Consider the following 27549-nt stretch of genomic DNA (forward strand, 5'->3'; position numbering starts at 1 on the left):
TGAGATGGAAGAGACAATGATGTTTATATACTAAATACAGTTGTATGGGAGGATGCACTGAAAACAAAAAGGTATTGACTTCAGAACTCTCTTGTTCGTATTTTGAGTTTTGATAGCTGCAGCTGTTCTTTTCTCTGCTTATCCTGCTCTTCTGTTAGCCACTCAAGTATCCCTTTGGTAAAGGGTGGGAGAGAAAAGCGACGCATTTCCCTTGTTCAGTATAGCTACAGGCAAAACACAGAAATAACTGGCCAGATTCAAGTATACCCAAGAAGCAATGATTTCCTTTGACTGATAAGTCTTGAAAAATAGGCTCAAATTGGGGGCGCTTCATGGCAGAGAAATATTGGCCACTGTCAGGAGTGCCTAAACTAGCGTTCCACATCATTGATTCCGCAGAAGGCAGTGATGGCCACCAATTTAATGTGATTAGAGACAAATTCACAGAGGCGGCTATTGATGGCTACTAGCCACAATGCCTCTATGCTCTGCCTGCTGTCAAAGGCAGGAAGGCTTCTGAATACCAGCTGGTGGAAACCAAAGGTGGGTAGAGTGCTTTTGTATTTGAGTCCCGCTTGCATCAGGTTGGCCACTGTGAGAACAGGATGCTGGAGTAGATGGGTCACTGACTTGATCCAGCAGTCTCTTCCTATGCTCTTAATCTCATGCCCTCCAGCTGCTTTGGACTACAACACCCATCAGCCCCAGCTGGCAGGGCTCAGTTGATTTAAGCTCTAGTCCACAACGGCTAGAAGATGCATCATCATGGAAAGCTGCCTACAAACCACTCTGCTAAGGTTGCAGTACAGACCTGCCTACCAACTACAGTGGTACCTCAGATTACAGACGCTTCAGGTTACAGACTCCGCTAACCCAGAAATAGTACCTCGGGTTAAGAACTTTGCTTCAGGATGAGAACAGAAATTGTGCTCCGGCAGCACAGCGGCAGCAGGAGGCCCCATTAGCTAAAGTGGTGCTTCAGGTTAAGAACAGTTTCAAGTTAAGAACGGACCTCCGGAACGAATAAAGTTCTTAACCCAAGGTACCACTGTACTTTTATTGGTGGGTCACACGTCTAGGCCACCACCACCCCAGCCCACAGTGAAATGCCAAAAACCCTCCTAGTTGTCACTGCATCCACATGTCTAACATCCAGGTTGCTGCTAGGAGGGCCACAAGGTACTGTTCATGGAGACTGAATTGGTGACAGGTTTTTCAGTTACTGATCCCTACACTATAGATAGATGAAAAGGATAGGTTCCTACTCTGGACTTAGAAAATGGCCTACCTGGACTTACCTGCCTTGGATCCAGATAGCAAACAGAAACACATGGGCTCATTGTGGCTGGGTGGAGGCAGTCTCAACAGGAACCATGCTCTCCCCATGATTTGCATGGACAGGGTCTTCTATGTTTACACACAAGAAATCAAGTCCACCTTGCACTAAGGGTCAAATATCAGGTCTGTTTCCACTTACTGCTGATGGTGGTAAACAATTACATTCTTCCACCCACCCCCAATTCTGAGCCATATATTGGTATGGACATAAATAGAACCTGTCACACAGACACCTGGTTTTAAGTCAAGTGTCTCATGGAGTTCCCCACATAGATACGTGCAGAGTCACTTAGTTTTTGTAACTTTAAAATACCTTGCTTTGGGAAATGTAGTGGCATCCCTTCACTGGACCACTGGACTGTCTCAGAGAATACACAGCTTATTATTCTACCTACTTAGACTACTCAAAGCAAGTTTGCCTTAAAAAAAAGTCTTAACACTACTTTTAAAAGGTTTAGGTCTCCAGAGGCAGGAATGAGGAATCTGTTGCCTTCCAAACGTTGTTGGGCTACAACTCCCACCATCCCCAACTATGCTGATTGAAGCTGATGAGTCCAACTACATCTGGAAGGGCAGATTCCCTACCCCTAAACTCGGGGTGGGGGTGGGGGGGACAGAGGAGAGATGTGGAGGTGCAGCCACCAAGTAGGTCTGCAAGAGTACGGCAGAGTCATGGTTTGGCACATAGATGCTGCAATAAGAAACTATTCCTTGTTCATCTTAAAAGATTACAGCAGGACAAAAGGGCAGGGGAGGACCAATATAGACTTTCCCATGACTGTACGCCTTTCAATGAGAAACGGGGTCATCAGTCACCAATCCCAAACCTCTGCTCATGGAAGCCTGCTTGCACCTTTACCTTACTGCCCATGGTTCCTTGTAGAGTGGTGGAAATATCATTAGGAACTATGACAACCAGGATGCGGGGGGGGGGGCATGGTTGCCTCTACAAACAGATGGGAAGAACAGTGATAGGAAGCAGCTAAGCAGCTCAGCGGCTTTTGCAATCTTCAGAGGAAAGTATCACTCACGGGGTGGGGGGTGGGGACAGACCAGCAACATGATGTTGATAGTGGTGGACAATCATTCACAGCTGCTCAAGTGTTTAAAAGAGCAAAAAAGGCAGCCAATCCATTCCAATCCTTTACTTGAAAACACAACTTTCCATGCAGAGTTGTTCAGATTTAACTGCTGATGTTCTGAGCTAGCTCCCCAGGCCTTCTCCTAGCCACAGGGGGAGGAAAAGCTTTTTTTTGTTACTCTTTTTGCTACTGGACAGTTATTTCAACCAACAATGTGTTCTCACTTGAACATTACAGTAAATGAGTCCTATGCAAGAGAACTTCTAACACAAAAAAAAACCAAAAACTCTGTACACAACTTTACAAACATATTAACATATAAATAACAGAAAGCTTCCAAGCAGGAGAGCTTCCCCAGTAGTCTTTTTTTTTTTTTTTTTTTTGCTTCAGACGTTTTCTTTTTTTAAAACTGGAAGGGAAGAGTCAGTCCCTTTCCTCAAGCATCACAGGGATTGGTTTGTCTTTCCAAATATATATAAAAAATTTCTCCTCTCTCTCTCTCCTTTTTGTCAGTGCCTCTGGCTTCAAGTGAGCAGTTCGTGCAAAGTGGGCACCTCCTCCTTAACCTTCTGGGAAGGTGCCCTGTGGGGCTAAGGCCTCAGCCAGCTGGTCATCGTTCTGGTCCAAGCTCTTGCTGGAAGACTCGCTTCTTCTCCCGACAGTGCTTCTTGTGAGCCGGCCAGTCTTTCTGCTGGCACTGCGAGCCGCAGTACCGTGCGACCTGGCACCGCCCACAGATGTTAAATTCACGTAACTGGAGAGAGGAGTACGGGACAAAAATCAGTATCCCTTTTCAAGGCCCCTAGAGAAAGAAAACCATCCCCCACAAAAGCAAGCCAACCAAAAGGGTCCTAAGGTGGCCAGTCCCAGGGCAATCTTTGTAGGAACTAAAGCAGGCCTGGTCAGGATCTGGGTAGAACAGCCTGGGAACCCTACAAAATGCTGCCTTGGTTTTCATTGTGGATAAAATATTATCCAGCCCCCACTGGTGCACTTCTCTTGTTTATGAACCTGAAGGTCTCATTATGAGTATCATCTTCTTTTTCTCTACCCCCACTCAATCTTAGACATTCTGAATTCAATGGGAATGAGTAAACATGTACAGGACTGCACTCTCAATTTCTTTCCCTCATGGTCTACAACAAGGATAGGGAACTGTGCCACCCGCCACCCCCACCTCCTGCACTGGCCAGGCTGGCTGGGGCTGAGGGAGTTTCGAGCTGCAGTTCCCCACCCCTGGGTTTATAACTATGGCTTGGGAACATAGAGCACTACCTGACACCAAATCAGACTAGTATGGCCCAGTTCAGTGTACCACCTATGTTGCACAGAAGAAGTGATCCAAAGTTTCGAGCAGGGATCTTTCACAGCTCTAGCAAGAGACTGAACCTAGGACTCAAAACCGATGCTCTCCTGCTGAGTTGGAGACCCTTCTATATTCACAGACCTATTTACATATTTTCCTCCACAAAAGCATCCAAAACTGTCATCAAAGGAACAGATTCCCTTTGTACAGGTTATCTTTTCGGGTGACTTCTATCCATCCTTCTATACAACAAAGTTACTTCAGTGAGGTTTAAAACCAGAGCTGTTCATTCTGATCTTGTTTCCCCATGACCCTGTCCTAAGAAAAAGTGGGCTAGGAAAAGAGGGGTTTGGCCTATGGGCAACACTGACTTTTCCACACCGAGAGGTAGGGTGAAGTTATCCAAATAGAATGGTAGCACAAAGTCAGTTGTACTTCACAGAACACCACTGAGAGAGAGACGTGTCTGAAGCTTGGAAGCCGCTGGCCAGGATAACTATTTAGGCTAAAAACGGTGCAGTGAAATTCCTTGCAGGGGGTACAAAGAACACACTAGCTGTGCCTAAGGACTTTTGATTTTTTTAAAAGAAGCAACCACACTGAAGAGGGTGAACTTGCAGCAGCCAGCCTAGAACAAGGACGGTCTTATCCATGACTTGCTTCTGGTTTTGAACGCACCTGTTTCTCAATCACTGTGCAGGGAGGGTAGTGACATTCATAGTATGTGCACGAACTCTCCTCTTCTTCCACAACATCCCCATTAGCGTTATAATAGCGTGTCACATTCAGCACCGGAAACTGTTCCTCTATGGGGTCTGTGGGAAGCTGCTGGATCGCCAGCCAGTATAAGCTTTGTTCCCTTCAAGAAAAAAACAGCAAATTAAATATTTCCGCAGCAAGCTTGTGCTGCACCGTTGCAACATGTTAAAACTCCAACCCTCTCAAAGCAGAGAGTTGACAGTAGCCACAATCACAACATACCTTTAAAGTACTCTGATACAGCCTTAAACAGATATGTCCTCCCCTAAAGAATTATGGAAACTTTAGCTTGTTAAGGGTGCTGAAAGTTGTTATAAGGCCCCTGTTCTCGCTAGCAGGCATACAATTACCATAGTAGTTTAACAACTGATTCCTCATTCAGGGGAATTCTTGAGAATTGTTGCTGCGTGAGTAGAATAAATAACCTAGGATGGGAGACATATCCTCCCCTCTATGGCCAGGTCAGAGAGAACGTAGCACCACAGTTTCTTCAGATGCAAAGAAACACACATAAAAAAAAATCATCAAGGGGCTATGCCAAAAAACAAGTTCTGGGGTTGTTTGACTTCCAGCCCCTTTTGTCCCTCTTGCCTGTGATATTGTTGTTGAGAATTTACCTTTGTTTACTAGAGATTTCTTCGGCTTTGGGCCTCCATCCCCATGGAACCAATCGCAGGTTGTCTAGACGATTGTCCACTGTCACTGCATTCAGATGCACGACTTGAAAGCCAGGGGCGATGCCCCCCCTATGCCTCTCCCTGAAAGAGAAGACGAGCCACCTGCAATTCCTGAAAGGAAGCATTCAGATGCTTCTTGTTGCTTGGACTCCTATAATACATCATGGGATGCCCTTGAAAGGCAGTATGGAAACTCCAACACGCTCAAAGAGCTGCTACCAGGGTTCTAACCAGAGCAGGTCATTGGAGACAACACATCTCAAAAGAGCTTAACAAGCTTACTTTGACTTCAAGGTGCTGGGTCTGAAAATTTAAAACCTTACACGGCTTAGGACCCAAGGCATAAAGGACACCCACTCCCCTGTCCAGTTCTTAAGATCTTCTGCTGATGACCTTCTGCAGGCATCCCTGCAATTAGAGATACAGTGGTACCTTTGGTTAAGAACTTAATTCGTTCCGGAGGTCCGTTCTTAACCTGAAACTGTTCTTAACCTGAAGCACCACTTTAGCTAATGGGGCCTCCTGCTGCCACCGCGCCGCTGCTGCATGATTTCTGTTCTCATCCTGAAGCAACGTTCTTAACCCAAGGTACTATTTCTGGGTTAGCGGAGTTTGTAACCTGAAGCGTCTGTAACCCAAGGTACCACTGTAAATTGGGTGGTGATCAGGGGAAATGCCTTAGAAATACACCTGGCATCTTCTAGGTAGCAGGCAAATTCTTTTTTCTTTTAAGTCAACCAAGCTGTTAAAGGGAAAGGATTGTAGCTCAGCAGTAGAGTCTCTCGATATTGGAACCCTGGCTTCAAGTTGTGGGTAGCCCTGTGGCACTTGGATGGGTTGGAGCATTTTGCATGCAGAAGGTCCCATGTTCAATCTCCAGGATTTCCAAGTAGGACCAGGAATGTCCCCTGCCTGAAACCCAGGAAAGCTGCTGCTGCTGTCAGTCAGTCAGTCAGCATAGACAGCACAGAGCTAGATGGATCAACCTAGATCTAAATACATGGCAGTTTTGTATGTTCAAATTATAGAGAGAAAAAGGGAGGGGGTAAAGATACTTTAACACACAACACAGCCCACTTTCCTTTTACATGGTGGCTCAGTTTGTACATCACAGTATACCTTAGCTAATGGTTTACTGTGAATGTATTTGTCTCCCCTCTGCCCCTACTAGAAGAAAACAAACCATGATCCCTTGGGTTTAGAAGATGTGTCCAAAGTAGGGACTATGGTTTGTTTCACCTCCAACAAATCACAATCAGAAAGCTAAAATCACAATCAGATCACAAGCAAATCACAATCAGAAAGCTACCATTGCACTGTGGAGAGGGTGTTAACTTATGGTCTGTGTGTGTGGTTTGGGAGCTGCATGGCCAGGGAAAAAACAATGCTATCCAGGATTGTAAAGACTGCAGAGAAAATAATTGGGTACATTCTTCCCACCTTAGATCAAATCTATGCTGCCAGGTGCCATAAGAAAGCGGCAGAGATAGCGCAGGATAGTACGCACCCTGGAAATGATCTCTTTCAGCTTCTGCCTTCTAGAAGAAGGTATAGGGTTATAAAGGCCAGGACTAGCTGCCTGAGAAACAGTTTCTACACAAATGCAATTCTGGTTCTAAACGCAGCATAAGGGGTCTCTATAGTATAGTGTATTTTAAAATGGGGTTTCAGAGTTTTTAGGTGTTTTTGAATGTTTTATGTAGTTTTATGTAGGTTTTTTTGTAGTTTTTCAATTTCATTGTTCTGCATGGGACAATGACAATCAAGATATCGTATCGTAAAAACAAACATTGGCTACACACTGTGGGTTGTCAGGAGAAAAGCAAACCACAACCCCTGGTTTGGACACAATGCCAAGCCAGGGATTGTGGTTTCTTTCTTCCCACCATGAATGGAGAGAGGTAAGACAGACGCTATCTGCTCATGCACAGCAAACCACGGCTTATGGCTTACCCTGACATGTGAGAGTTGCCATTATATTGTCCATCTCCAAAGACTATGCATACACATGCCTCAGCAGTCTGGAAACCTGCAGTTATGTTATCCCCTGCATAATGATACCTACCACAGTAACTCGTGCAGCAGGCGTCCAAAGCCTCTTCCTCGGTTTTTGTCAAACGCAAAGGCAAATATTCTAGCACCATTTCCATCTGCGTCGACCTCCATTCGAGCCTGGCCAAAGACAGAGAACACATCTATTCATACATTTTGTTTAAAATATTTGTATGCTCATCTAATCATCATAGCAGCTTCAAATACAAAACACAGTAAAATGTAAGTACAACTATTAATGGACAGAAACGTAACAGTAATTAAAACAGAAAACTGCAACCCAAGTAACAGAAATGTTAAAAAACAAATAAATGGCAAAATATTAAACATTTGGGTTAATAAAAGTTTTCTCTTGTCACATAAAAGATATTAAATGATGGTGCTATGCAAATTATGACTAGGGAAAATGTTTCAGAAAAAGGGTGCTACCAGACAAGGGACTCTGTTCCCAGTCAACAAACATCTGAAGGCAGAGGTACTCTGAGTAGAGCCTCTAAAGTTCAAAATCAGTCAGGTCTATATCAGACGAGAGAAAGTGGGTCAATAATGGACATGGGAAATGTCAGGTGAGATGCATGCTCTGCCCCAGGAACCCAGTTTCTGTGCTTGAGTCACTCTGTGGTGAGTTAACAGACACTCTATATAAGATCAGAGCCTTCTTGTTCAGTGAGCCTGAGGATATATATAAACCATGTCGAGTCTCTATTTTTTCCCCAGACACCTCAAAAGCTTGTGCAGAACCTGTTGATATCAGGTAAATGAATGGGTGAAAGTGTAATGTCAGTGTATTTCAAATCGGCCCCTTTTCCAAGAGCAATACATTTTTTATTAAGCTCTGCAAAATCCAATCTAAAAATACATGAAGCCTATATAAAAGAAAATTCATTCTAAAGTAAAGCAACTCCTGATTCTGCAAGTGAAGGACAACTTGCCTGGCTATCCTACTTCAGAGAACAGTTTGAGTCTTTGGAGAACTTGGTACTTTTCATACAAGTCCTTTCCCAAATCCAGATGTCTGGATCGGGCTGAGTCTTTTTATGACCCACATGCTGTTTCAAGGGAAAATGCCTCCTCTTCTCTCTCTGCCAACTTATTCAGATAGTCATTATATGAGACCACCGGCTTTCATGAGTTAGATTAAAGCAGGTTCATTAGACAGTCAACCTGCCTGTTTTTGATCTACCCTAATTACTGGCCATGTCAGGTCAGGGTTCATATGGAGAGCCACAGGTTCCCCATCCCTGATCAAGAGGAATAATAGCTGACATGTGGTCCTCCCAATGCTCTTCAGACATTGAATATGCTGACTGGACCTGATGGGAGTTTGAGTTCAACACTTGGAATGTGGAAATAAGGTAGATAACATGGTTCTTACCTCAAAAGAGTAACTCTCCACAAGTGGAATGTCTTGCTCGTCAATCAGTGTGTACTTTGTCTAGAATAAAAAAGGAAGGGTAATTAAATACTTTATATTGCGGATACTTTTCCAATACCTAGCAAGGCACTCTTCATTCATTTCAGCAAAACAACAATTTAAGCTACTCCAGGGCACATCTTACACTGAAAAGAGAAGTTTTACACCTTAAATAAGTCATTAATCTGACTGGGCATACTTCGTACACTTGTCTAAACCAGGGGAAAGCTGCTCCAGGGTTAGCCTTGAGCATTCTGGGATCTCTACCTACCATTGTGTCCACAAGCCTTCTGGGAAGTCCAAATGCCAGAAAGGGGTGTATTGCCTTTCTCTTGCCTTTGGAAGTAGGACAGGAGAGGAAGAAAGAACTGTAAAATGCAAGTTCTTGCTCAGAGACCAAAATCTGCAACTGAGAGGGGCAGCTCTGGCCCAATATAGATTATACCACACAAATCAGTTAGCCTTTAATGGGCAGTTTTGTGTTTCAGTTTTTGCTATAACAGATTAACATACAAAACTTAACCCAAACAACCTGTAAAGCAAGACATTGCACCAAGTATTGGTACACATCCTTTGTGGTCCATGCTTATTCCAAAAAACAAAAACAGAAAAGCACAACAACAAAAGAAAGTTACAACAAATATGTATCAATAAATATGTATCAAATCTGCACAAGAAAATAGGAAGCTACTTAGGATCAGGTCAGACTATAAATCTGTCAGCATCACCTAGTCTAACCAGTAGGCACACTCCAAAGCAGAAAGAAACCTCTCAGAACACTTGCTCTGTAACCATTTGAAACTGCAGATGCCACCTCCATGTGCTCTGCCAGTGAGCTATGGGCCCCTTTATAGCCTGAATGCGAAGGATATAAAAAGAAAGAAATCTCCCCATTTGAGGTCCACCAGCGGGAAGTGCTCCACAGAACAGCTCATTACCCCTCTACAGGGATAGATGCAAAGAGAGTAAAAAAGAGAAAAGGGACCTCTAAACTAAAACCAGCCTCCCGTATCCTTCTATCTTTAATAATACTAATAATGGGCTCATAGAACCACAATGAACCCAGTGACGTCACAGAGGGGTCCTGTGTGACGTAACGGAGCAGGTCAGACGCGCGAGGGGGCGGTAATGTGATAGAGGAAGGGGCGCGGGTCTCCCAACACAGAACACGCGCGGGCACGGAAACACACGCACACCGCATACAGACGCGCAAATCCTACTTCTCCCACTCCGCCCCGCCCTACGGGGCCCCACGCTTACCTTGCCGGCCACCCGGCCGAGCCGCACGATGCCCAGCTTGAAGTCGGTCATGGCCTTGGCCTGGCAGGGAGCGGAGAGGAGGGGGGAAAGGGGAAAGAGGGAGGAGGAGGAGGGGAGGAAGAGGCGCAGGCCGGAGGGAGACCCCGATGCCACGCGCCGCCGCCTCGCGCACGCCTCGGGCAGGAGGATGGGGAGCGGGGGGCGGGGCAGCGCGCACCGCCGGCGCCGCCGCTGATGCTGCCGCTCTCTTCTTCTGCCGCCGCCACCAACTCCTCCCCCCTCCCCCACCAATATGAAGCCGCAGCCCGCCAATCAGCGCGCGAGCCGCGTCGCCGCGTCATTTCTACCCGCCCGAGGGCCGCCCGGCGCGACCGAGCGCAGCCGCGGCGCCGCGTCACGTGTCCGGCGGCGGCGGCCGATGACGCACATCGCACTCGCGGGAATTCTCTCTCTCTCTCTCTCCCGTCCGGCGAATGGGCACGACTGAGCACGCGAGGAGAACCTCCCTCCTCCGCCTTTTAAAGGGCACGTCCCATATATATATATATATATAGAGAGAGAGAGAGAGAGAGAGAGATTATTTGCGAGGTGGGGTACCCCATATTAGTGCGCGTTTAATATATTTTTTATTATTATTATTATTATTATTATTATTATTATTATTATTATTATTATTTGGTTGTTTCCCAAGGATCTATTTTTTTTTATTCAAAATTATAACAAGACATATTATCCAAAAACATATCATCCTTGTTCCCCCCCCCCATTTTTCCTCCCCCCCTCCCACACCAAACCCACCCACCCTCAGTTCCAGTCCTTTGGTTTCATGCTATTTTCTGCATGTCACAAAGTTGTATAGATCCTCAAACTATTTAGCTGATTATTATCAATAAAAAGTTTGTGAATGTTTATTCAAAACCTGCCAAGGAGTCCAGTTCGCTTTGTTGCGTCTTCAGATACTTTGTAAAGGGTTCCCATTCATCCTTAAAGTCACAGTTATCCTTGTCCCATAGCTTATATGTCAGTTTTGCCAGTTCTCCATAGTCCATCAATTTTTCTTGCCATGATTCTTTAGTTGGGGTTTCTTCAGTCTTCCATCCTTGTGCTACCAGAACTCTCACGGCTGTTATCGCATACATGAAGATGTTTTTCAACTTCTTTGGCAGGTCTTTCCCTACAATCCCCAACAAAAATGCCTCAGGTTTTTAAACAAATGTTAAATGGAACATTTTCTTCAATTCGTTTTATATCATTTTCCAAAAATTTTTAAATTACCGTACAATCCCACCACATATGATAAAATGTCCCCTCCTTTTCCTTACACTTCCAACATATATTTGAACTAGTTTTGTACATTTTCCCTAACTGCACTGGTGTTGTATACCATCTGTACATCATCTTCATGTAATTCTCCTTCAAAAGGGAACAATCTGTAAATTTTAAGTCAGTTTTCCATAATTTAACCCAATCTTCCATCATAATGTTGTGACCTACATCTTGTGCCCATTTAATCATAACTGATTTTACCTCTTCATCTTTCGTCTCCCATTCTAATAGTATGCTGTATGCGGCCTTCAGTAGTTTCACTTTCCCTTCAATCACTTCCGTTTGAAACCTAGATCTAGTACAGTGGTGCCCCGCAAGACGAACGCCTCGCGAGACGAAAAACTCGCTAGACGAAAGGGTTTTCCGTTTTTTGAGGTGCTTCGCAAGACGAATTTCCCTATGGGCTTGCTTCGCAAGGCGAAAATGTCTTGCAAGTTTGTTTCCTTTTTCGTAAAACTGTTAATACCCAGGGTGCATTGCTGGAAGAGGTGCAGTTGCGACTTGACTTCGAGGAGCAACACATAGCACTCAGTGTGGTAGCCTTTTCTGAGGTTTTTGAGGACTTTGCTGATTTTTGAAGCTTTTCTAAAACTTGTTTTGCAGCTGTTTGGTAAGTTAAACTTTTAAAACTTTTTGGGGGGGTTTTGGATTTTGGGTTGGGGTGTTTAGAATTCAAGGACTTGGTGTTGGGGAGAGGTTTGCAAGAATCTGGGAGCTTGTGTGGTTTTTTTCTGCATTTTTATGATTTTCTGTGACCATTGGGCCATGTTGGGGGTTTTTTGAAAAAAAATTCTGGGTTTTGAATTTCTGTGTGCTGGGTGGCTGGGGGAACAGTTCAGGAGGGGTTTGCAAGAATCTGGGAGCTTGTGTGGAGTTTTTTTGAATTTTTATGGTTTTCTGTGACCATTGGGCCATGTTGGTTTTTTTCGAAAAAAGTTCTGGGTTTTGAATTTCTGTGCTAGGTGGCTGGGGGGGACAGTTCAGGAGGGGTTTGCAAGAATCTGGGAGCTTGTGTGGGGTTTTTTTGGGGGGGGTTTTTTATTTTCTGTGACCATTGGGCCATGTTGTTGTTTTTTTGAAAAAAAGTTCTGGGTTTTGAATTTCTGTGTGCTGGGTGGCTGGGGGGACAGTTCAGGAGGGGTTTGCAAGAATCTGGGAGCTTGTGTGGGTTGTTGTTTTTTTTGAATTTTTTTTGATTTTCTGTGACCATTGGGCCATGTTGTTGTTTTTCCGAAAAAAGTTCTGGGTTTTGAATTTCTGTGTGCTGGGTGGCTGGGGGGACAGCTGGGGAGGGGTTTGCAAGAATCTGGGAGCTTGTGTGGGGTTTTTTTGGGGGGGGGAATTTTTATGGTTTTCTGTGACCATTGGGCCATGTTATTTTTTTCCGAAAAAAAGTTCTGGGTTTGAATTTCTGTGTGCTGGGTGGATGGGGGAACAGCTGGGGAGGGGTTTGCCACAGTTGGGGAGGGGTTTGCCACAGTTGGGGAGGGGTTTGCCACAGTTGGGGAGGGGCTGGGGGAACAGTTGAGGTTCTTGAAGACTTTGGTGCTTTTTAAAGCTTTCCCAAAACTTCTTTTGCAGCCATTTGAGGATTTTGAAGACTTTGATGATTTGCAGTCATTTCGTAAGTTAAACTTTTAAAACTTTTTTGGGGCTTTCTGGATTTTGGGTTGGGTGTTTGGAATTCAAGGACTTGGTTCTGGGTTTGAATTGCTGATTATTTTTTTTCCTGAGTGTATGAAGGTAAGAGCTGTGCTGCCATGGGACCCAAGAAGACTGCTGCTGCTGCGGAGGCCGGCGAGAGGAAGAAGGAGAAGGTGACGCTGGAAATGAAGAAGGAGATCATCTGGAAGCACGATGGTGGAATGCGTGTGACAGACCTCACCAGGGAGTACGGCAGGAACCCATCGACCATCGGGACCATCCTGAAGATGAGGGAGAAGATCCTTGCGACCGATGCAGCCAAGGGAGGTCACCAGGATCGTGAAGAACCGCCCAGCTGTTCTGGAGGTGGTCGAGAAGTTGCTCCTCATCTGGATAGAAGAGAAGCAGCGTGCAGGGGACACAGTGACTGAGGCCGTCATTTGTGAGAAGGCCAAGGCCTTGCACGCAGACCTCATCTGGGAACAGCCAGGAACCTCAGGCGAGCCAGAAGTCTTCAAGGCAAGCAGAGGCTGGTTTGACCGGTTCAAGGCAAGATCTGGAATCCACAGCGTGGTCAGGCATGGAGAGGCTGCCAGTTCTGATGTTCCTGCGGCTGAAGACTTTGCAGCGGAGTTCCTGGAGGTTGTGAAGACGGAGGGCTACGTTCCACAGAGGATCTTCAACTGCGACGAGACCGGGCTGTTTTGGAAGAGGATGCCCAAAAGGACTTTCATCACACAGGAGGAGTCCAAGTTGCCTGGCCACAAGCCCATGAAGGACCGTCTGACCCTGCTCTTCTGTGCCAACGCAAGCGGCGACCTGAAGATGAAGCCCTTGCTGGTGTACCACTCGGAGAACCCACGGGCCTTCAAGAAACACAAGGTCGACAAGGAGCGGCTGAGTGTCATGTGGCGACCCAACAGCAAGGCTTGGGTCACACGTGTGCTGTTTATGGACTGGGTCAATCTTGCTTTTGGCCCTGCTGTCAAACAGTACCTGCTGGACAACGACCTGCCGCTGAAGGCTTTGCTTCTGATGGACAATGCTCCTGCTCATCCTAAAGGCCTTGAGGTGGACTTGTTGGAGGAGTTCAGCTTCATCAGAATCATGTTCCTGCCGCCTAACACCACGCCACTGCTCCAGCCGATGGATCAGCAGGTCATCGCCAATTTCAAAAAACTCTACACCAAGGAGCTTTTCAGGCGATTCTTCGAGGTGACTGATTGCACCACCATCACCCTGCGGGAATTCTGGAAGGACCACTTCGACATCGTCACCTGCTTGAAGATGATCACCACGGCCTGGAACGGGATCAGCCAGAGAAATTTGAATTGCGCTTGGCGCAGCCTGTGGCCGGACTGTGTGGCACCAAGTGACTCTGATGCACCAGAGTCAACAGTGGTGCAGGACATTGTTGCCTTGGGGAGGACCATGGGCCTGGAGGTCACAGAGGAGGACGTCAGCGAGCTGGTGGAGGAGCACGACCACGAGCTGACCACCCAGGAGCTGGTTGAACTGCAGGCAGAGGTTGCGCAGGAGCAGGCCTCGCTGGAAGAGGAGGAAGCAACTGAGGAACGGCCGTCCTCCAAAGAACTGAGGGACATTTGCCAGAAGTGGAAGGAGGTGCAGGCTTTTGCAGAGCGGCACCACCCTGAGAAGCACGTGGCACATGACCAAGCGAACACTTTTGATATGACGGTCATGTTGCCTCTCAAGGAGCTGCTGAAAAGGCGGATGAAGCAGCAGACCATGGACAGGTTCCTCAGCAAGAAGCAAAGAGTGGAAGAGGAACCTTCTTCGAGTGGTCCCCCAGAGTCTTAGAAAATGTAATGTACCCTTTTTTGATTTTTAAATGTTTTTCCTGTCATGTTTAGAAACTTAATTTATTGTTCCTTCAATTTTTGATATGCTCTTTAAAGTATGTGTGACTTTAAAGAGCAGTTAATAAACTCTTTTTGTACCAAATTTGGCTTTGATTGGACTTTTTTTGACCATAGGAACGCATTAATTGAATTTCAATGCATTCCTATGGGAAACCGTGCTTCGCAAGACGAAAAATTCGCTAGACGAAAAAACTCGCGGAACGAATTAATTTCGTCTTGCGAGGCACCACTGTATAACTAAATCCTTTCTTGCTGTCTTCTTTGTGTATTTCATATAGTTGATAATGCAACCAACTCTGAAAGTGGTCTTTGATCTCATCATAATCTCTTAATTTCCATTTTCCATCATGTTCCTTTAATAAATGAGCATATGTGAGCCATTTTCCTTTCTTTCCAAGTGGTTTGAGCAGTAATGCTTCATGTGGTGAAAGCCACCACGGGGTCTTTTGTTCCAATAAGTCTTTGTATCTCTCCCATACTCTCATTAGTGATTTCCTGATTATATGGTTGTAAAAACTTCTATGAACCTTCCCTTTCCCATACCATAAGTATGCGTGCCAGGTCCTTCTAGTTCTAATGCCTCTTGCTTGTCCAATCTCATCCAGTCCCTGATCCATACCAAACAAGAATATTCATAATACAATTTAAGGTCTGGGAGGGCAAACCCGCTTCTATCTTTTACATCTGTAAGTATTTTATGTTTTATCCTTGGCCTTTTGCCCCCCCCCCCCCGATAAATCTTGAAATCTCTTTCTGCCATTTTTCAAAGCATTCATCTTTCAGGATAACTGGTATTGATTGAAAAAGAAATAGCATTTTTGGCAACACATTCATTTTAATCACCGATATTTTTCCTAACATTGAGAGATTCATTCTGCTCCATATTTCTAAATTTATTTTTACTTCAAGCCAATTTTTTTCATAGTTATTTTTAAAGTTAGTTATTTTTTCATAGTTATTTTTTGTTAACCAAATCCCTAAATATTTGACCTTTTTATGGACTTCAATCTCAATGTTTTGTTCTAATTCGGTTCTTTCTTCTTCCTTCATGTTTTTAACTAATAATTTAGTTGCACGTTTAGCACCGTATTTTTCGCCCCATAGGGCGCACCGGCCCATAATGCGCACCTAGTTTTTTGGGGGGGAAATAAAGAAAAAAAATTATTTTCCCCCCAAGGTGCAAGGCTGGGGCGGGGGAAGCCCGAGCTTGCCCCAACCCCAGCCCCCAGAACAGGCTGCTCTCTGCAAGCGGTGGGAGCCCTCCCGCGGCTTGCGCAGAACTACCCAAAGCCCCGGCGTGACTGCTCAGCGCGCCAGGGCTTCGGGATAAGAGGCAGCTCTGCGCAAGCCGGGGGAGCTCTCCCACGGCTTGCGCAGAGCTACCCAAAGCCCCGGCGTGACTGCTCAGCGCGCCAGGGCTTCGGGATAAGAGGCAGCTCTGCGCAAGCTGGGGGAGCCCTCCCGCAGCTTGCGCAGAGGTACCCGAAGCCCCGGCGCTACTGCTCAGCGCGCCAGGGCGTCAGGATAAGAGGCAGCTCTGCGCAAGCCGGGGGAGCCCTCCCGCGGCTTGCGCAGAGCTACCTGAAGCCCCGGCACGACTGCTGAGCGCGCCGGGGCTTTGGGATAAGAGGCAGCGTGCGCAAGCCGCGGGAGGGCTCCCCCAGCTTGCGCAGCGCTGCCTCTTATCCCGAAGCCCCGGCGCGCTCAGCAGTTGCTTCAGGTAGCTTCAGGATAAGAGGCAGTGCTGCGTAAGCCGGGGGAGCCCTCCTGCGGCTTGAGCAGAGCCACCCGAAGCCCCGGCGCGACTGCTCAGTGCGCCAGGGCGTCGGGATAAGAGGCAGCTCTGCGCAAGCCGGGGGAGCCCTCCCGCGGCTTGAGCAGAGCCACCCGAAGCCCCAGCGCGACTGCTCAGCGCGCCGGGGCGTCGGGATAAGAGGCAGCTCTGCGCAAGCCAGGGGAGCCCTCCCACTGCTTGCGCAGAGCTACCCGAAGCCCCTCCGCGACTGCTCAGCGAGTCGGGGCTTCGGGGTGCAGGCAGCTCTTCCCAAGCCGTGGGAGCCCGGGGGAACTCCTGCGGGCTCCCACGGCTTGCGGATAGCTTCCTGAAGCCTGGAGAGGGAGAGGGGTTGGTGCGCACCTACCCCTCTCGCTCTCCAGGCTTCAGCGAAAGCCTGCATTCGCCCCATAGGATGCACACACTTTCCCCCTTCATTTTTGGAGGGGAAAAAGTGTGTCCTATAGGGCGAAAAATACGGTATATTTTATCTTTCTCTCTGTTTATATAAATCCTGTACGTATTACTGCGTGTCTATAAAAAGTAAAATTTACGCCATATATCTTAGTGTGCACCGATAAAATAGATTGTGACATTGTTCTAATTATTTTATACACACATTACGGGCCACACTCCACAGAAAACCAATCCCTGTCCTTCAAAATGAGGAAATGCCCCCCACCAATTCCTCTCACCACCAAGGAAATGTAATAAGCGGATAGAAAGAGAACCTACCCAGTTGATGCTGACAAAAAACCCCACATGCACACTGTATAAAAGAATATGTTTCACCACCCCTCCCCTCCTTTTCTTTCCCATTTAACTCTAATCAATTTTAAATCTACCACTATGCTGAAGTTATCTTTCAGCCTTTCCTTGTCATCCTCTGGAATACAAATCTCTACACTTCCTGTGTTAAACAGAATCCTGAACGAATGCTTTGAGAATAAGGCTGACTTTCATTCACTCTTTCTGCTCTGCTGTGCTAGCACCCAATGATATGTAAATGTAATGCACTAAGGTACCCATTCAATTTTATTTGTTAGAATAGTTCTCGGATCTAAAGTGGGTCTTCTTCGTTTTCTTCCAAGGGTAACCTAGCCAGCACTTCATTCTGAAGTTTCAGAAACAAAGTTTGTCCTGGAATCTGTGTGGTTTCTCATTTAGAATCTATTTTGTATTTAGCCTAGCAGTTGAAAGCACGTCAAAGTGCAAGTAGATAAATAGGTACCGCTCTGGCGGGAAGGTAAGCGGCATTTCTGTGTGCTGCTTTGGTTTCACCAGAAGCAGCTTAGTCATGGTGGCCACATGACCCGGAAAAACTGTTTGCGGACAAACGTCAGCTCCCTCGGCCAGGGAAGTGAGATGAGGGCTGCAACCCCAGAGTCGTTCGTGACTGGACTTAACTGTCAGGGGTCCTTTACCTTTACCTTTTTAAAGTTGCAGTCTATGCAAATTCCAATGAAACAATAGAGCATATGCAAGAAGTAAATGTGAGATGTACACTAAGTAGAAAATATGCATCTGCTGCCAAGTGAGAAGCTCCCAGCATTCAGTGTGCAGGCTTCTTTAGCCCCTTTATCATTGTTGTTAAGCCATGCTTAAGCTGGGCAGCAGAAGCAGAACATGGACTAACCTTCTGTTGCTTCCTTAGAATTGCTCATATCTAGGCCAGGATCAGCTAAGCTGTGATCCTTCACATATTGCCGGACTCCCGTCTTCCATCACTCCTGACCATTGGCTATGTTGCCTGTGGCTGATGGGAGTTTGAGTCCAAGAAGATCTGGAGGGCCACAAGAAGTTAGCCCCCCCCCCCGACTATGCCATAGCCTAAAGCAGTGTTTCCCAACCTTTTTTGGGCAAAGGCACACTTGTTTCATGAAAAAAATCTCAAGGCACACCACCATGCCAGATGGGGAAAGGTCACTTTTTACTTATGTAAAAAAAAATAAAAAAAAATAGTAACAGCATAGAAGGTAATGGTAGATAGAGGCATTCTTTCTCATCTTGCATGTTAGCAGGGACTGCTACCGGGGCGCAGCCACTCCGCACGCTTGCAAAAAGGAAAAGGGGAAAAAACGGGCCATCAGGCAAAGGGAAAGCGAGGGGTGAAACTGCCGCTGACCACAATATGGTTTTCCTCGCCTCCAAATTTCCTCCCGCGATGGAGACACGAGGAAGAGGACGATGTTTTTGCAAGCCAAGCAAAGAAAGGAAGGGAAGGAAAGGAAATTTCCTGTGCAAAACAGGAACTTGAGCTGGAGGCGGGGTGTACGCCTGGATTTGACCAACCCCCAATCCTCACCCAACTGGGGATCCAATAAATAAATTCCTGCAAACTTTACTTTCCTGGGAAAGCCCGAGGGGCAGAATAGGAGAGATTCTGGGGCGGGCGGGAGTCGCTTTAGAGTTTTATCTACAGTTTATTTATTTATTGCCCCCCGATGGTCCTCCTCCAAGCCGCCGCAATCCGGGTCGCCGGGACTTGGGCTGCATCTGCGCTCCTCCCTCCTCGTTCTCTCTTTTCATTATGAAAATAAATCCCACTTTATGCACCAATGAATAGCAGGAAGGCGGAGAAAGAGGCGGCGGCAGCCGCCTCGCCATCAGCAGCTGTGCAGCGTCCGGTCTTGGGTAGGCTAGCGGTTCTGGGTCTGCTTCCCTGCTGCAGCCAGACACGGTACTGGGGATGGTTTTGGGGGGGAGCGGGGAGCGAGGCGCTGCTGCAGGCGGGCGACCCCGGCCGGCTGGGCCGCTTCCTGGGCTCGCTGCTGCCCGACGCCGAGGCGCCGTGCCTGGAGGCGCAGGCGGGCGAGAGCCTGGCCAAGGCGCGCGCGCTGCTGGCCTTTCAGCGCGGCGACTTCGCCGAGCTCTACCGCCTGGTGCAGAGCCGGCGATGGGATGTGGGAGGGAGGGAGCTCGCCGCCCCGCGTGTGCCTATGTGGGGCACGTTACAGCCCCGGGACGTCAGCGCCACGCAGGCAGGCAGACGGCAAGAGCCCCGCGCTGGGCGGCCTCTCCTCGCCGCCGCCGCCCTGCCTCTCGCCGCCCGACTCGCCCGCCTCCCTCCCACGGCACAGCAGGCAACGTCTCACGGCACACTAGTGTGCCGCGGAACACCGGTTGGGAAACACTGGCCTAAAGCACAACAACCAACTCTTCTTCCTCCACCTTCTTGTCCTGTTGCGCAGCCAAATGAGGATGAGTAAGGGGATAAGGAGATAATTAAAAACAATAAACATTCTACTGCTTCCTCTAAGAATAGAGCACATTTTTGCATTTCTCTGGAAAACTGAAAGATTACTTAGGAGGAAGTTTGCCTTCTAGGTAAATGCATTTGTAATCACCAGGCTGGTTTAAAAAATGCTAGGAACTGCTTCCTATTTCAGTATTTTTTGGCTGAGCTGGCAGTTATGAGCAAGCAATAGTTGGACATCTAACTAACTCATGAATGGGATGCTAACTCATGAAAGAGAGAGAGAGAGAGAGAGAGAGAGAGAGAGAGAGAGAGAGTTAATATCGTATGTTAGACTTGAGGTGGGGAGGGAGGTGGTTTTCTTTCTTTGTACAGATCAGCACTTTTTAAAAGTCTTAACTGTGGATTACAAATTCTAAGAAAGCTAATGTTTGGCAGAACTGTAATACTGTTTACATTTACCTTTTATTTAGTTAGTTGTGCTGAATATATTTTGTAAATAGCAACCCTTATCTGTATAAAATAAAATATATACATTTAAATAACCAAAAAGAAGCCAGAAGTTGAAAACAAATAGACCTAAAAGATTCAAAACATTAATAAAATCAGCAGTTAAAATATGCATACAGTGGTACCTCGGTTTACAAACTTAATCCATTGAGGAAGTCCGTTCTTAAACCAAAACAATTCTTAAACCGAGGCATGCTTTCCCTAATGAGGCCTCCCGCCACGGGTGCCCTTCCACCATTTGGATTCCGTTCTTTGACTGAGGTAAAGTTCACAAACCGGGACACTACTTCCGGTTTCGCAGAGTTCGTAAAGTGAATCATTCTTAAACAGAACTGTTTTTAAACCAAGGTACCACTGTATTTAAGAAACACATATTGAATACATTGAGGCTTGCATTGCAGGGGGTTGGACAAGATGACACTCTGGGTCTCTTCCAACCAAAATGCAAAATTCCATGTATCCGAAGAAAGAGCAAAGCGTGATGGCAGAACACCTGCTTCACATGCATAAAGTCCCACGTTTGATCCATGGCACCGTATTGGTCTCCTTTTTGTGCTGCTTTCATGTTTGCCTCAAACACTGCAGAACACTGCAACTTCCTATGCTCCTCCTTGAACTCCAAGGAACTCAGCGGGCCATCTATAGCTTCCTCCTGCCCTGTTATCCTTCCAACAAGCCTGTGAAGGAGGTTCATCTGAGAGTGAGTGAATGGCCCAAGATCTCTTAGTGACCACTATGGCTGAGTGGGGATTTAGTTTCTATTTTCCCTGCGTGCTGCAGAACTGCAGCTCTTGGTGCATTTCAGGGGGTTGGACTAGATGACCCCCAGGGACCCTTCCAACTCTCCGATTCTATGATTCTACATTTTGTGGGTCTTTAAAAGACTGGCCATTGCATAATATCTGTAGGGCTGGTGTTGTGAATAAGTGTCTTGAGCTTTTTAATTAACTCCCTTTGAGGTTGCAAATAAATGTGTTAGTCTTTGAAAGTGCTAACACAAGGCTGTGAGCATGAGGATGCTGTAACAGACTCAGAAGTGTGTGTGTGTGTTTTCCGTCTGAGTTCAGTTGATAGGAATCAGGCATGGCAACTGAGCTGTAGGCGTGTTGCCTGTGTCAATCCCCTTCTAGCATGTGTGTATGTATGCCATCATGATGTGTATACATATGCAAAGGTAACCTTGAGCGTATAGACTGGCACCTCTCCCCACCCTCCACCCCCACCCTGATGCACCGGCAGAGTTAGTGTCCCTTTAACTGATGTGTGACAAGCAGAAATTAAGGAGGTCAGAACCAGCATTTTTAGTGTTATTCCTTGGAAGCCTGTGGGTTTTTAAATTATCCTACTTCTAACTGTTTAAAAGGGTTGCAGATACTTTTGTGTTCTCTGACTGACTTGAATGGGACAAGATTTCAGACGTGAGCATGCTTGCATTTGAACTTACTGGAGCTTACAGCTTGAACAATGCACAGTTTGAAGTTCAAACTCTGAACCAGGCTTTGAACCTTACTTAAAAGTAAGTCCCACTGGGGCAGCTCAGCTAGCCCTGCTCTTTCCCCCATATTCCACCAGCAGTTTGATAAAACACATAGGGGGCGTGGGCTGGGGGGAGACACCCATGTATAATAGGAAGTCCCTGTTTTCATCTGAGAAATGTTGGATGGTATGGAGGGTGGTAGCGTTTGTTGAAACAAGCAGGCTTGTTCCCATACTAGGATGCGGTTAATATAAAGCAGATGCTTTCAATCTTGCGGCTGAATCCAAATGCAGTCAAGTTGGCAGTGATCTTCTCCGTCTAGCGTAGGAAACTATCAAGTATATCTGAAAATATCTGAAGGACTTCTAGCAGGGCAAGATGGCAGGTGCCACGAGTGTGTGGAGCTCCTGAGGACAGCCAACACCAACTGCGCTGCCTGGCTGGTCCCCAAGCTGTCCAAACCGCCGCCACCAGAGGGGAGCCGGGGACGTCTGGTGCGTCAGCCAGGAAAGTCGCCCAGAGCCCCCCCCCCCCGTGACCTAGGCTGTGCTGGAACTGGGAGCACTTGACCAACAGCCCAGCGGAGCTCTGGGGCTTGAAGCTGAACAAAGCAGAAAGAAAAAAGTAGTCCCCCACCAGCCGAACACCAGCTTACCACTGCTGCAGCCTCCACCAACACCAAAAGGAGATAGGAAAGTACCAGGAGGGCCAGGAAGGCCACAAATAATTGCTTGCCGTAGCCTAGACCTGATCCAGGCCTAACTTTCTGGCAGCTGGCCTGACAAGAGTAGGCCGGGGCTCAGGGGGAAACTGCACACCAGAGGCCACCACAGGGGAAAACATACACAGCATGGTATCAGCTATTAATATATATGTTTTTCTTTTTTATAATATTTATCCTGGTTGTTGTTTTTTAAATCATTTCTTCTTTTTCTTCTTTTTTTTTCTGTGAAGAGCTGTAAAAGCACCCTTGCAGGAGGCCTGAACCATAGAAGGGAAATACCGCCTTAGCCCTTACCCAGGTATCTGACAACCAGTGAAATTAAAATGGCCTGTGAGTCAAAATTACTACCAGTACATTCTTTAATTATATACACAAACCCCTTTTTTCACTCATTAATTTTATTTTTTTATTCACTTTTACACCTTTTCTATTATTACTCACTTATTTTTTTACTATTCTTCTTGCGGCTATTCTATCTTGCGGCTGAGTCCAAATGCAGGCAAGTTGGAAGTGATCTCCGTCTGGTGTAGGAATCGAAAGTACAGTGGTACCTTGGGTTACAGAAACTTCAGGTTACAGACGCTTCAGGTTACAGACTCCGCTAACTCAGAAATAGTGCTTCAGGTTAAGAACTTTGCTTCAGGATGAGAACAGAAATTGTGCTCCAGCGGCGCGGCAGCAGCGGGAGGCCCCATTAGCTAAAGTGGTGCTTCAGGTTAAGAACAGTTTCAGGCTAAGTACAGACCTCCGGAACGAATTAAGCATTTAACCCGAGGTGCTACTGTACAAAATCCTGTTGAAGAAATACTGTGCGACTGGTATGGGTCAGCTTTTCACAATTGGTATTTTATGGATTTGTTTATGACATTTACAGTAGATCCCCCTTTTCTTCCAAGCAGCTCAAGGTGACGTGCGTATTTCTCCTTCTCCCCATCTTCTCCTCACAACAATCCTGTGAGGCCGGTTAGGCTGAGAGGGAGTGGCAAGCCCAAGATCACCCAGTGGCTGAGCGGGAAATTGAGCCCTGCTCTCCCAGGTCCAAGCCCAGCACTCTAACCACTCGGCCACATGGACTCTCCTGGAATCTTGGCATGGTGGCCGTGCGTTCCATGTCACCAAGAAACGGAGGCTGTTTGAACTGAGGTTCTGGCATCCTCAGCGTGGAGAGGTTGGCAGAGGTTTGCTGTAGTGACCCTTGCTTATTTGGATTAGAATAGGGCATCTCAAAGACTCCTGGGGGTAAGTGAAAGTTGGCATTTCCAGGGGACTTAGCTTTAGGACGTAGAATAATGGTATCACCAAGTCTGGCAAATACCGTAGCTATCAAAGATCAAAGAAAACTTTTTGGACAAATATTTTAGAAGGGGAGAATGAATGCTGTAAAGGAAAATTTAGTCATCTATATTGTAGTTGGTTGAATCTTATTTTAAATAGCATTCTATATGCTGTTTGTCATTAAAGAAATATTATGTAAATCTAGGAAAGGGTTAATTGATATTTCTACATAATGGATACTAACTTTGTACAGTGGTACTTCGGGTTACATACGCTTCAGGTTACATATGCTTCAGGTTACATACGCTTCAGGTTACACACTCCGCTAACCCAGAAATGGTGCTTCAGGTTAAGAACTTTGCTTCAGGATGAGAACAGAAATCGTGCTCTGGCGGCGTGGCAGCAGCAGGAGGCCCCATTAGCTAAAGTGGTACTTCAGGTTAAGAACAGTTTCAGGTTAAGTACGGACCTCCGGAACGAATTAAGTACTTAACCCGAGGTACCACTTTACTGTTGTTTAAAAGGGAAAAGGGAAAACATATTTCATATAAGCCTCTGTCAGAGCCCTTTTGGCTGAAAAGTACAAATGCTATGAATGAATGAATGAATGTGTTCTCCTTGTGGACCTCTCTGACCTTCATGTCTTGTTTCAGGTCACCTTCCTTCCTGCGGAGCAGCTCCTGGAGGCCAAGTGCTTCCTGGCCAGTGACCTTCCTGCTGAGAGCACCTTCGAGCCCTTGGACATCTCCCACTTGCTGCAAGAGTTCAGCGGCATGCTGCCAGGGTAGGAAAGAAGAATCTCCGCCTTGAAGTAGGGGAGTCCACCCCATGCCATTGGGTGGCCATGACACATGTTTGTTGGGAGGGGCCTCACAATGTCAGAACAAGAACCTCAGCCCAAGGGTCCTGAGACAGCCCTACTTCCTGGTTCCATCGGAGTGACCCTCTCCTTCATCTCTGACCGGTGGAGGTGCTGCTGGAGGCCTTCCATAAGATCACTCCGAGGTCTACAATGGAGGGCAGAGAAGTGGCCATCTTAGCTTATCATCACCTGGAGAAAGTGGTTGAATACCTCCTCCAATTTTCTTTCACGTATGAGGCACTCAGGCTTCTACCGGCCTAAGAGAGATGTTGGGAATCTCCCTGTGGGGGGAGGCCAGGCAGCTGGAGAACCCGCTCCCCACAGGGTCAGCAGCCAGTCTCCAAATCTCTTCCTCCCTCTGGATTCCCAGCTGATTTGCTGCCTCATGGCAACAGACAGAGGATTTGGAGGGCTCCCGCTGTGGTACCATAGCCAGGATTAGGTCCTTTAGCAGGAAGAGCAACAGAGCAGAAGCCGAGAAGGCAGGGACAGGCCTCTGTCCTCTAGGCGAGGCAGCAAGGGGTGAGATTGGTGCAGGTTCCCCCTCTCTTTTTGCCATCTGCAGAGATGCAGCAGCACAGAGGGGCTGATCCAGATCACCGAGGGATCCTTCTGGAGTGCAGGAGACCAGGGAAGACCAAGCCATTTCCACTCTCTGTGGCATGGCAGCAAGCAGTAGAGTTCCTGATGGAGCCGGACCACCTGTGGAGGGGTCAGGTTTAGAGGCAAAGCGCCTTTCTGGCCCCCGCACCACTGCCCAGAGAACCAAATGGTCCCCTCCCTGCAAGAATGTGCCATCCCTGAGCCAAGAGATCTGACTGTTGCTGTGCCTGCGAGAGAATATGGCAGGAGGTTTTGGCTGACCAAGAACAACTACTCCATCTGAAGGCTGAGCAGCTGCATCAGAGCCCCTTGGCAGAGTCTGCTACCGCTGTGGTAAGGACTGTAATAGTTTGGATAGCACCTGTATTTTAACCACGGCTATTCTTCCCCAGAATGACACTTTCAGTCTACTCCATATGTCTAAATTTATTTTGATTTCTTTCCATATTATTACATAATTGTCTTTAAATAGATTTATATTCTTTGGAGATAACCATATACCTAAATTTTTATCTTTCTTTACCACCTTGATTTCCATTTTCTTCTGTAGTTGGTCTATTAATTCCTCATTCATATTTTTAACCATCATTTTTGTTTTAGATTTATTAATTTTAAATCCTGCTAGAGATCCAAATTCTTCAATTATTTGCAGCGCTACTATCCCACTCAATTGGGGTTCTTGTAATGTTAAAACTAGGTTGTCGGCAAAAGCCTTCAGCTTATATTATTTTTATTCCTAATTTTACTCCTGTAACAGCTCTTGTATGTCTTAATTTTTGTAACAATACCTCAACCACAGATATGAACAGTAAGGGCGACAATGGGCACCCTTGTCTGGTACCCTTTGATATTTGAAAACTCTCTGATAATACATTATTTACAATGAGTTTCACATTCTGCTATTTATGTTGTTGTTTAGTCATTTAGTCATGTCCGACTCTTCGTGACCCCATGGACCAGAGCACGCCAGCCACTTTTGTCTTCCACTGCCTCCCGCAGTTTGTTCAAACTCATGCTGGTAGCTTCGAGAACACTATCCAACCATCTCGTCCTCTGTCGTCCCCTTCTCCTTGTGCCCTCCGTCTTTCCCAACATCAGGGTCTTTTCCAGGGAGTCTCCTCTTCTCATGAGGTGGCCAAAATATTGGAGTCTCAGCTTCAGGATCTGTCCTTCCAATGAGCACTCAGGGCTGATTTCCTTCAGAATGGATAGGTTTGATCTTCTTGCAGTCCATGGGACTCTCAAGAGTCTCCTCCAGCACCAGAATTCAAAAGCATCAATTCTTCGGCGATCAGCCTTCTTTATGGTCCAGCTCTCACTTCCATACATCACTACTGGGAAAACCATAGCTTTTACTATACGGACCTTTGTTGGCAAGGTGATGTCTCTACTTTTTAAGATGCTGTCTAGGTTTGTCATTGCTTTTCTCCCAAGAAGCAGGCGTCTTTTAATTTTGTGGCTGCTGTCACCATCTGCCACGATCATGAAGCCCAAGAAGGTAAAATCTCTCACTGCCTCCATTTCTTCCCCTTCTATTTGCCAGGAGGTGATGGGTCCAGTGGCCATGATCTTCGTTTTTTTGATGTTGAGCTTCAGACCATATTTTGCGCTTTCCTCTTTCACCCTCATTAAAAGGTTCTTTAATTCCTCCTCACTTTCTGCCATCAAGGTTGTGTCATCTGCATATCTGAGGTTGTTGATATTTCTTCCGGCAATCTTAATTCCGGCTTGGGATTCATCCAGCCCAGCCTTTCGCATGATGAATTCTGCATATAAGTTAAATAAGCAGGGAGACAATATACAGCCTTGTCGTACTCCTTTATTGTACTGCTTGTTGTACTGCTCTTTATGTATTACGTCAATTCCTTTCATAAAATTCTCCCCCAGAACCATCATTTCCAAATTCTTTTTCATAAAGTACCAAGAGATGTTATCAAACAAAAAGGAGGCTTTTTATAATGGAGAAAGGGAACCAAACTTCTGCTTGGGGTGGGGGGGGGGTTGCCTGCTTCCCCCACTCAAGAGGATTGCAGAGAGTCCTGCAAGGACCAGGACCCTGGGCGGGCAGGCAGCATTGGCGACACCTGCTGCCCCAGCTAGGCATACACCAACAGCTGGGGCAGCTGCATGAAGTCTCCCTGCCTGGTGGGGGCAACACCAAAGTGGCAACACCAAAGGAGTTTGTCCCTTTGGTGGTGGCACTGCAGGGATGGAATGAGGGCATGGGTCAGCCCCTTTGTGTTAAAATTATTATTTTAATGGGGGTGGGTGCTGCTTGATTTAAAGGGTGGGATTGTTTTAAACGTGGTATGTCAATTTGGATTTGTGGTCTGGAGTATTGTTTAGGGGCTTTTTTATGGTTTATCAGTGTGTATATATTAGTCTTG

General features: G+C 46.6%; 1 protein-coding gene and 2 long non-coding RNA genes across 3 annotated transcripts in view; 2 read left to right on the forward strand and 1 right to left on the reverse strand.

The window, feature by feature from the left end:
* The window catches only part of LOC308579373, an 88539-nt gene extending 85833 nt beyond the window's left edge, over positions 1-2706 (forward strand). Inside the window, exon 2 of the long non-coding RNA XR_014004452.1 lies at positions 939-2706. This is a non-coding gene — a long non-coding RNA (uncharacterized lncRNA). The remainder of the gene's footprint in view (positions 1-938) is intronic.
* Positions 2469-10162, reverse strand: ZMYND19 (zinc finger MYND-type containing 19). The gene is made up of 6 exons (XM_081180368.1): positions 9889-10162; positions 8590-8649; positions 7228-7334; positions 5103-5243; positions 4405-4585; positions 2469-3174 (listed from the first exon to the last, which is right to left on the reverse strand). The coding sequence occupies exons 1-6, from the start codon at positions 9937-9939 to the stop codon at positions 3031-3033; spliced, it is 684 nt and encodes a 227-aa protein (XP_081036494.1). The 5' UTR covers positions 9940-10162; the 3' UTR covers positions 2469-3030.
* Positions 10163-22574: 12412 nt separating this feature from the next.
* On the forward strand, positions 22575-24465 carry LOC308579226. Its single transcript, XR_014004374.1, has 3 exons — positions 22575-22752; positions 23322-23661; positions 24351-24465. It is a non-coding gene; the product is annotated as an uncharacterized lncRNA (long non-coding RNA).
* The last annotated feature ends 3084 nt before the right edge of the window (positions 24466-27549 follow it).

The sequence above is a fragment of the Podarcis bocagei genome (assembly GCF_964188305.1).
Source record: "Podarcis bocagei genome assembly, chromosome: Z".
NCBI classification, from domain to species: domain Eukaryota; kingdom Metazoa; phylum Chordata; class Lepidosauria; order Squamata; family Lacertidae; genus Podarcis; species Podarcis bocagei.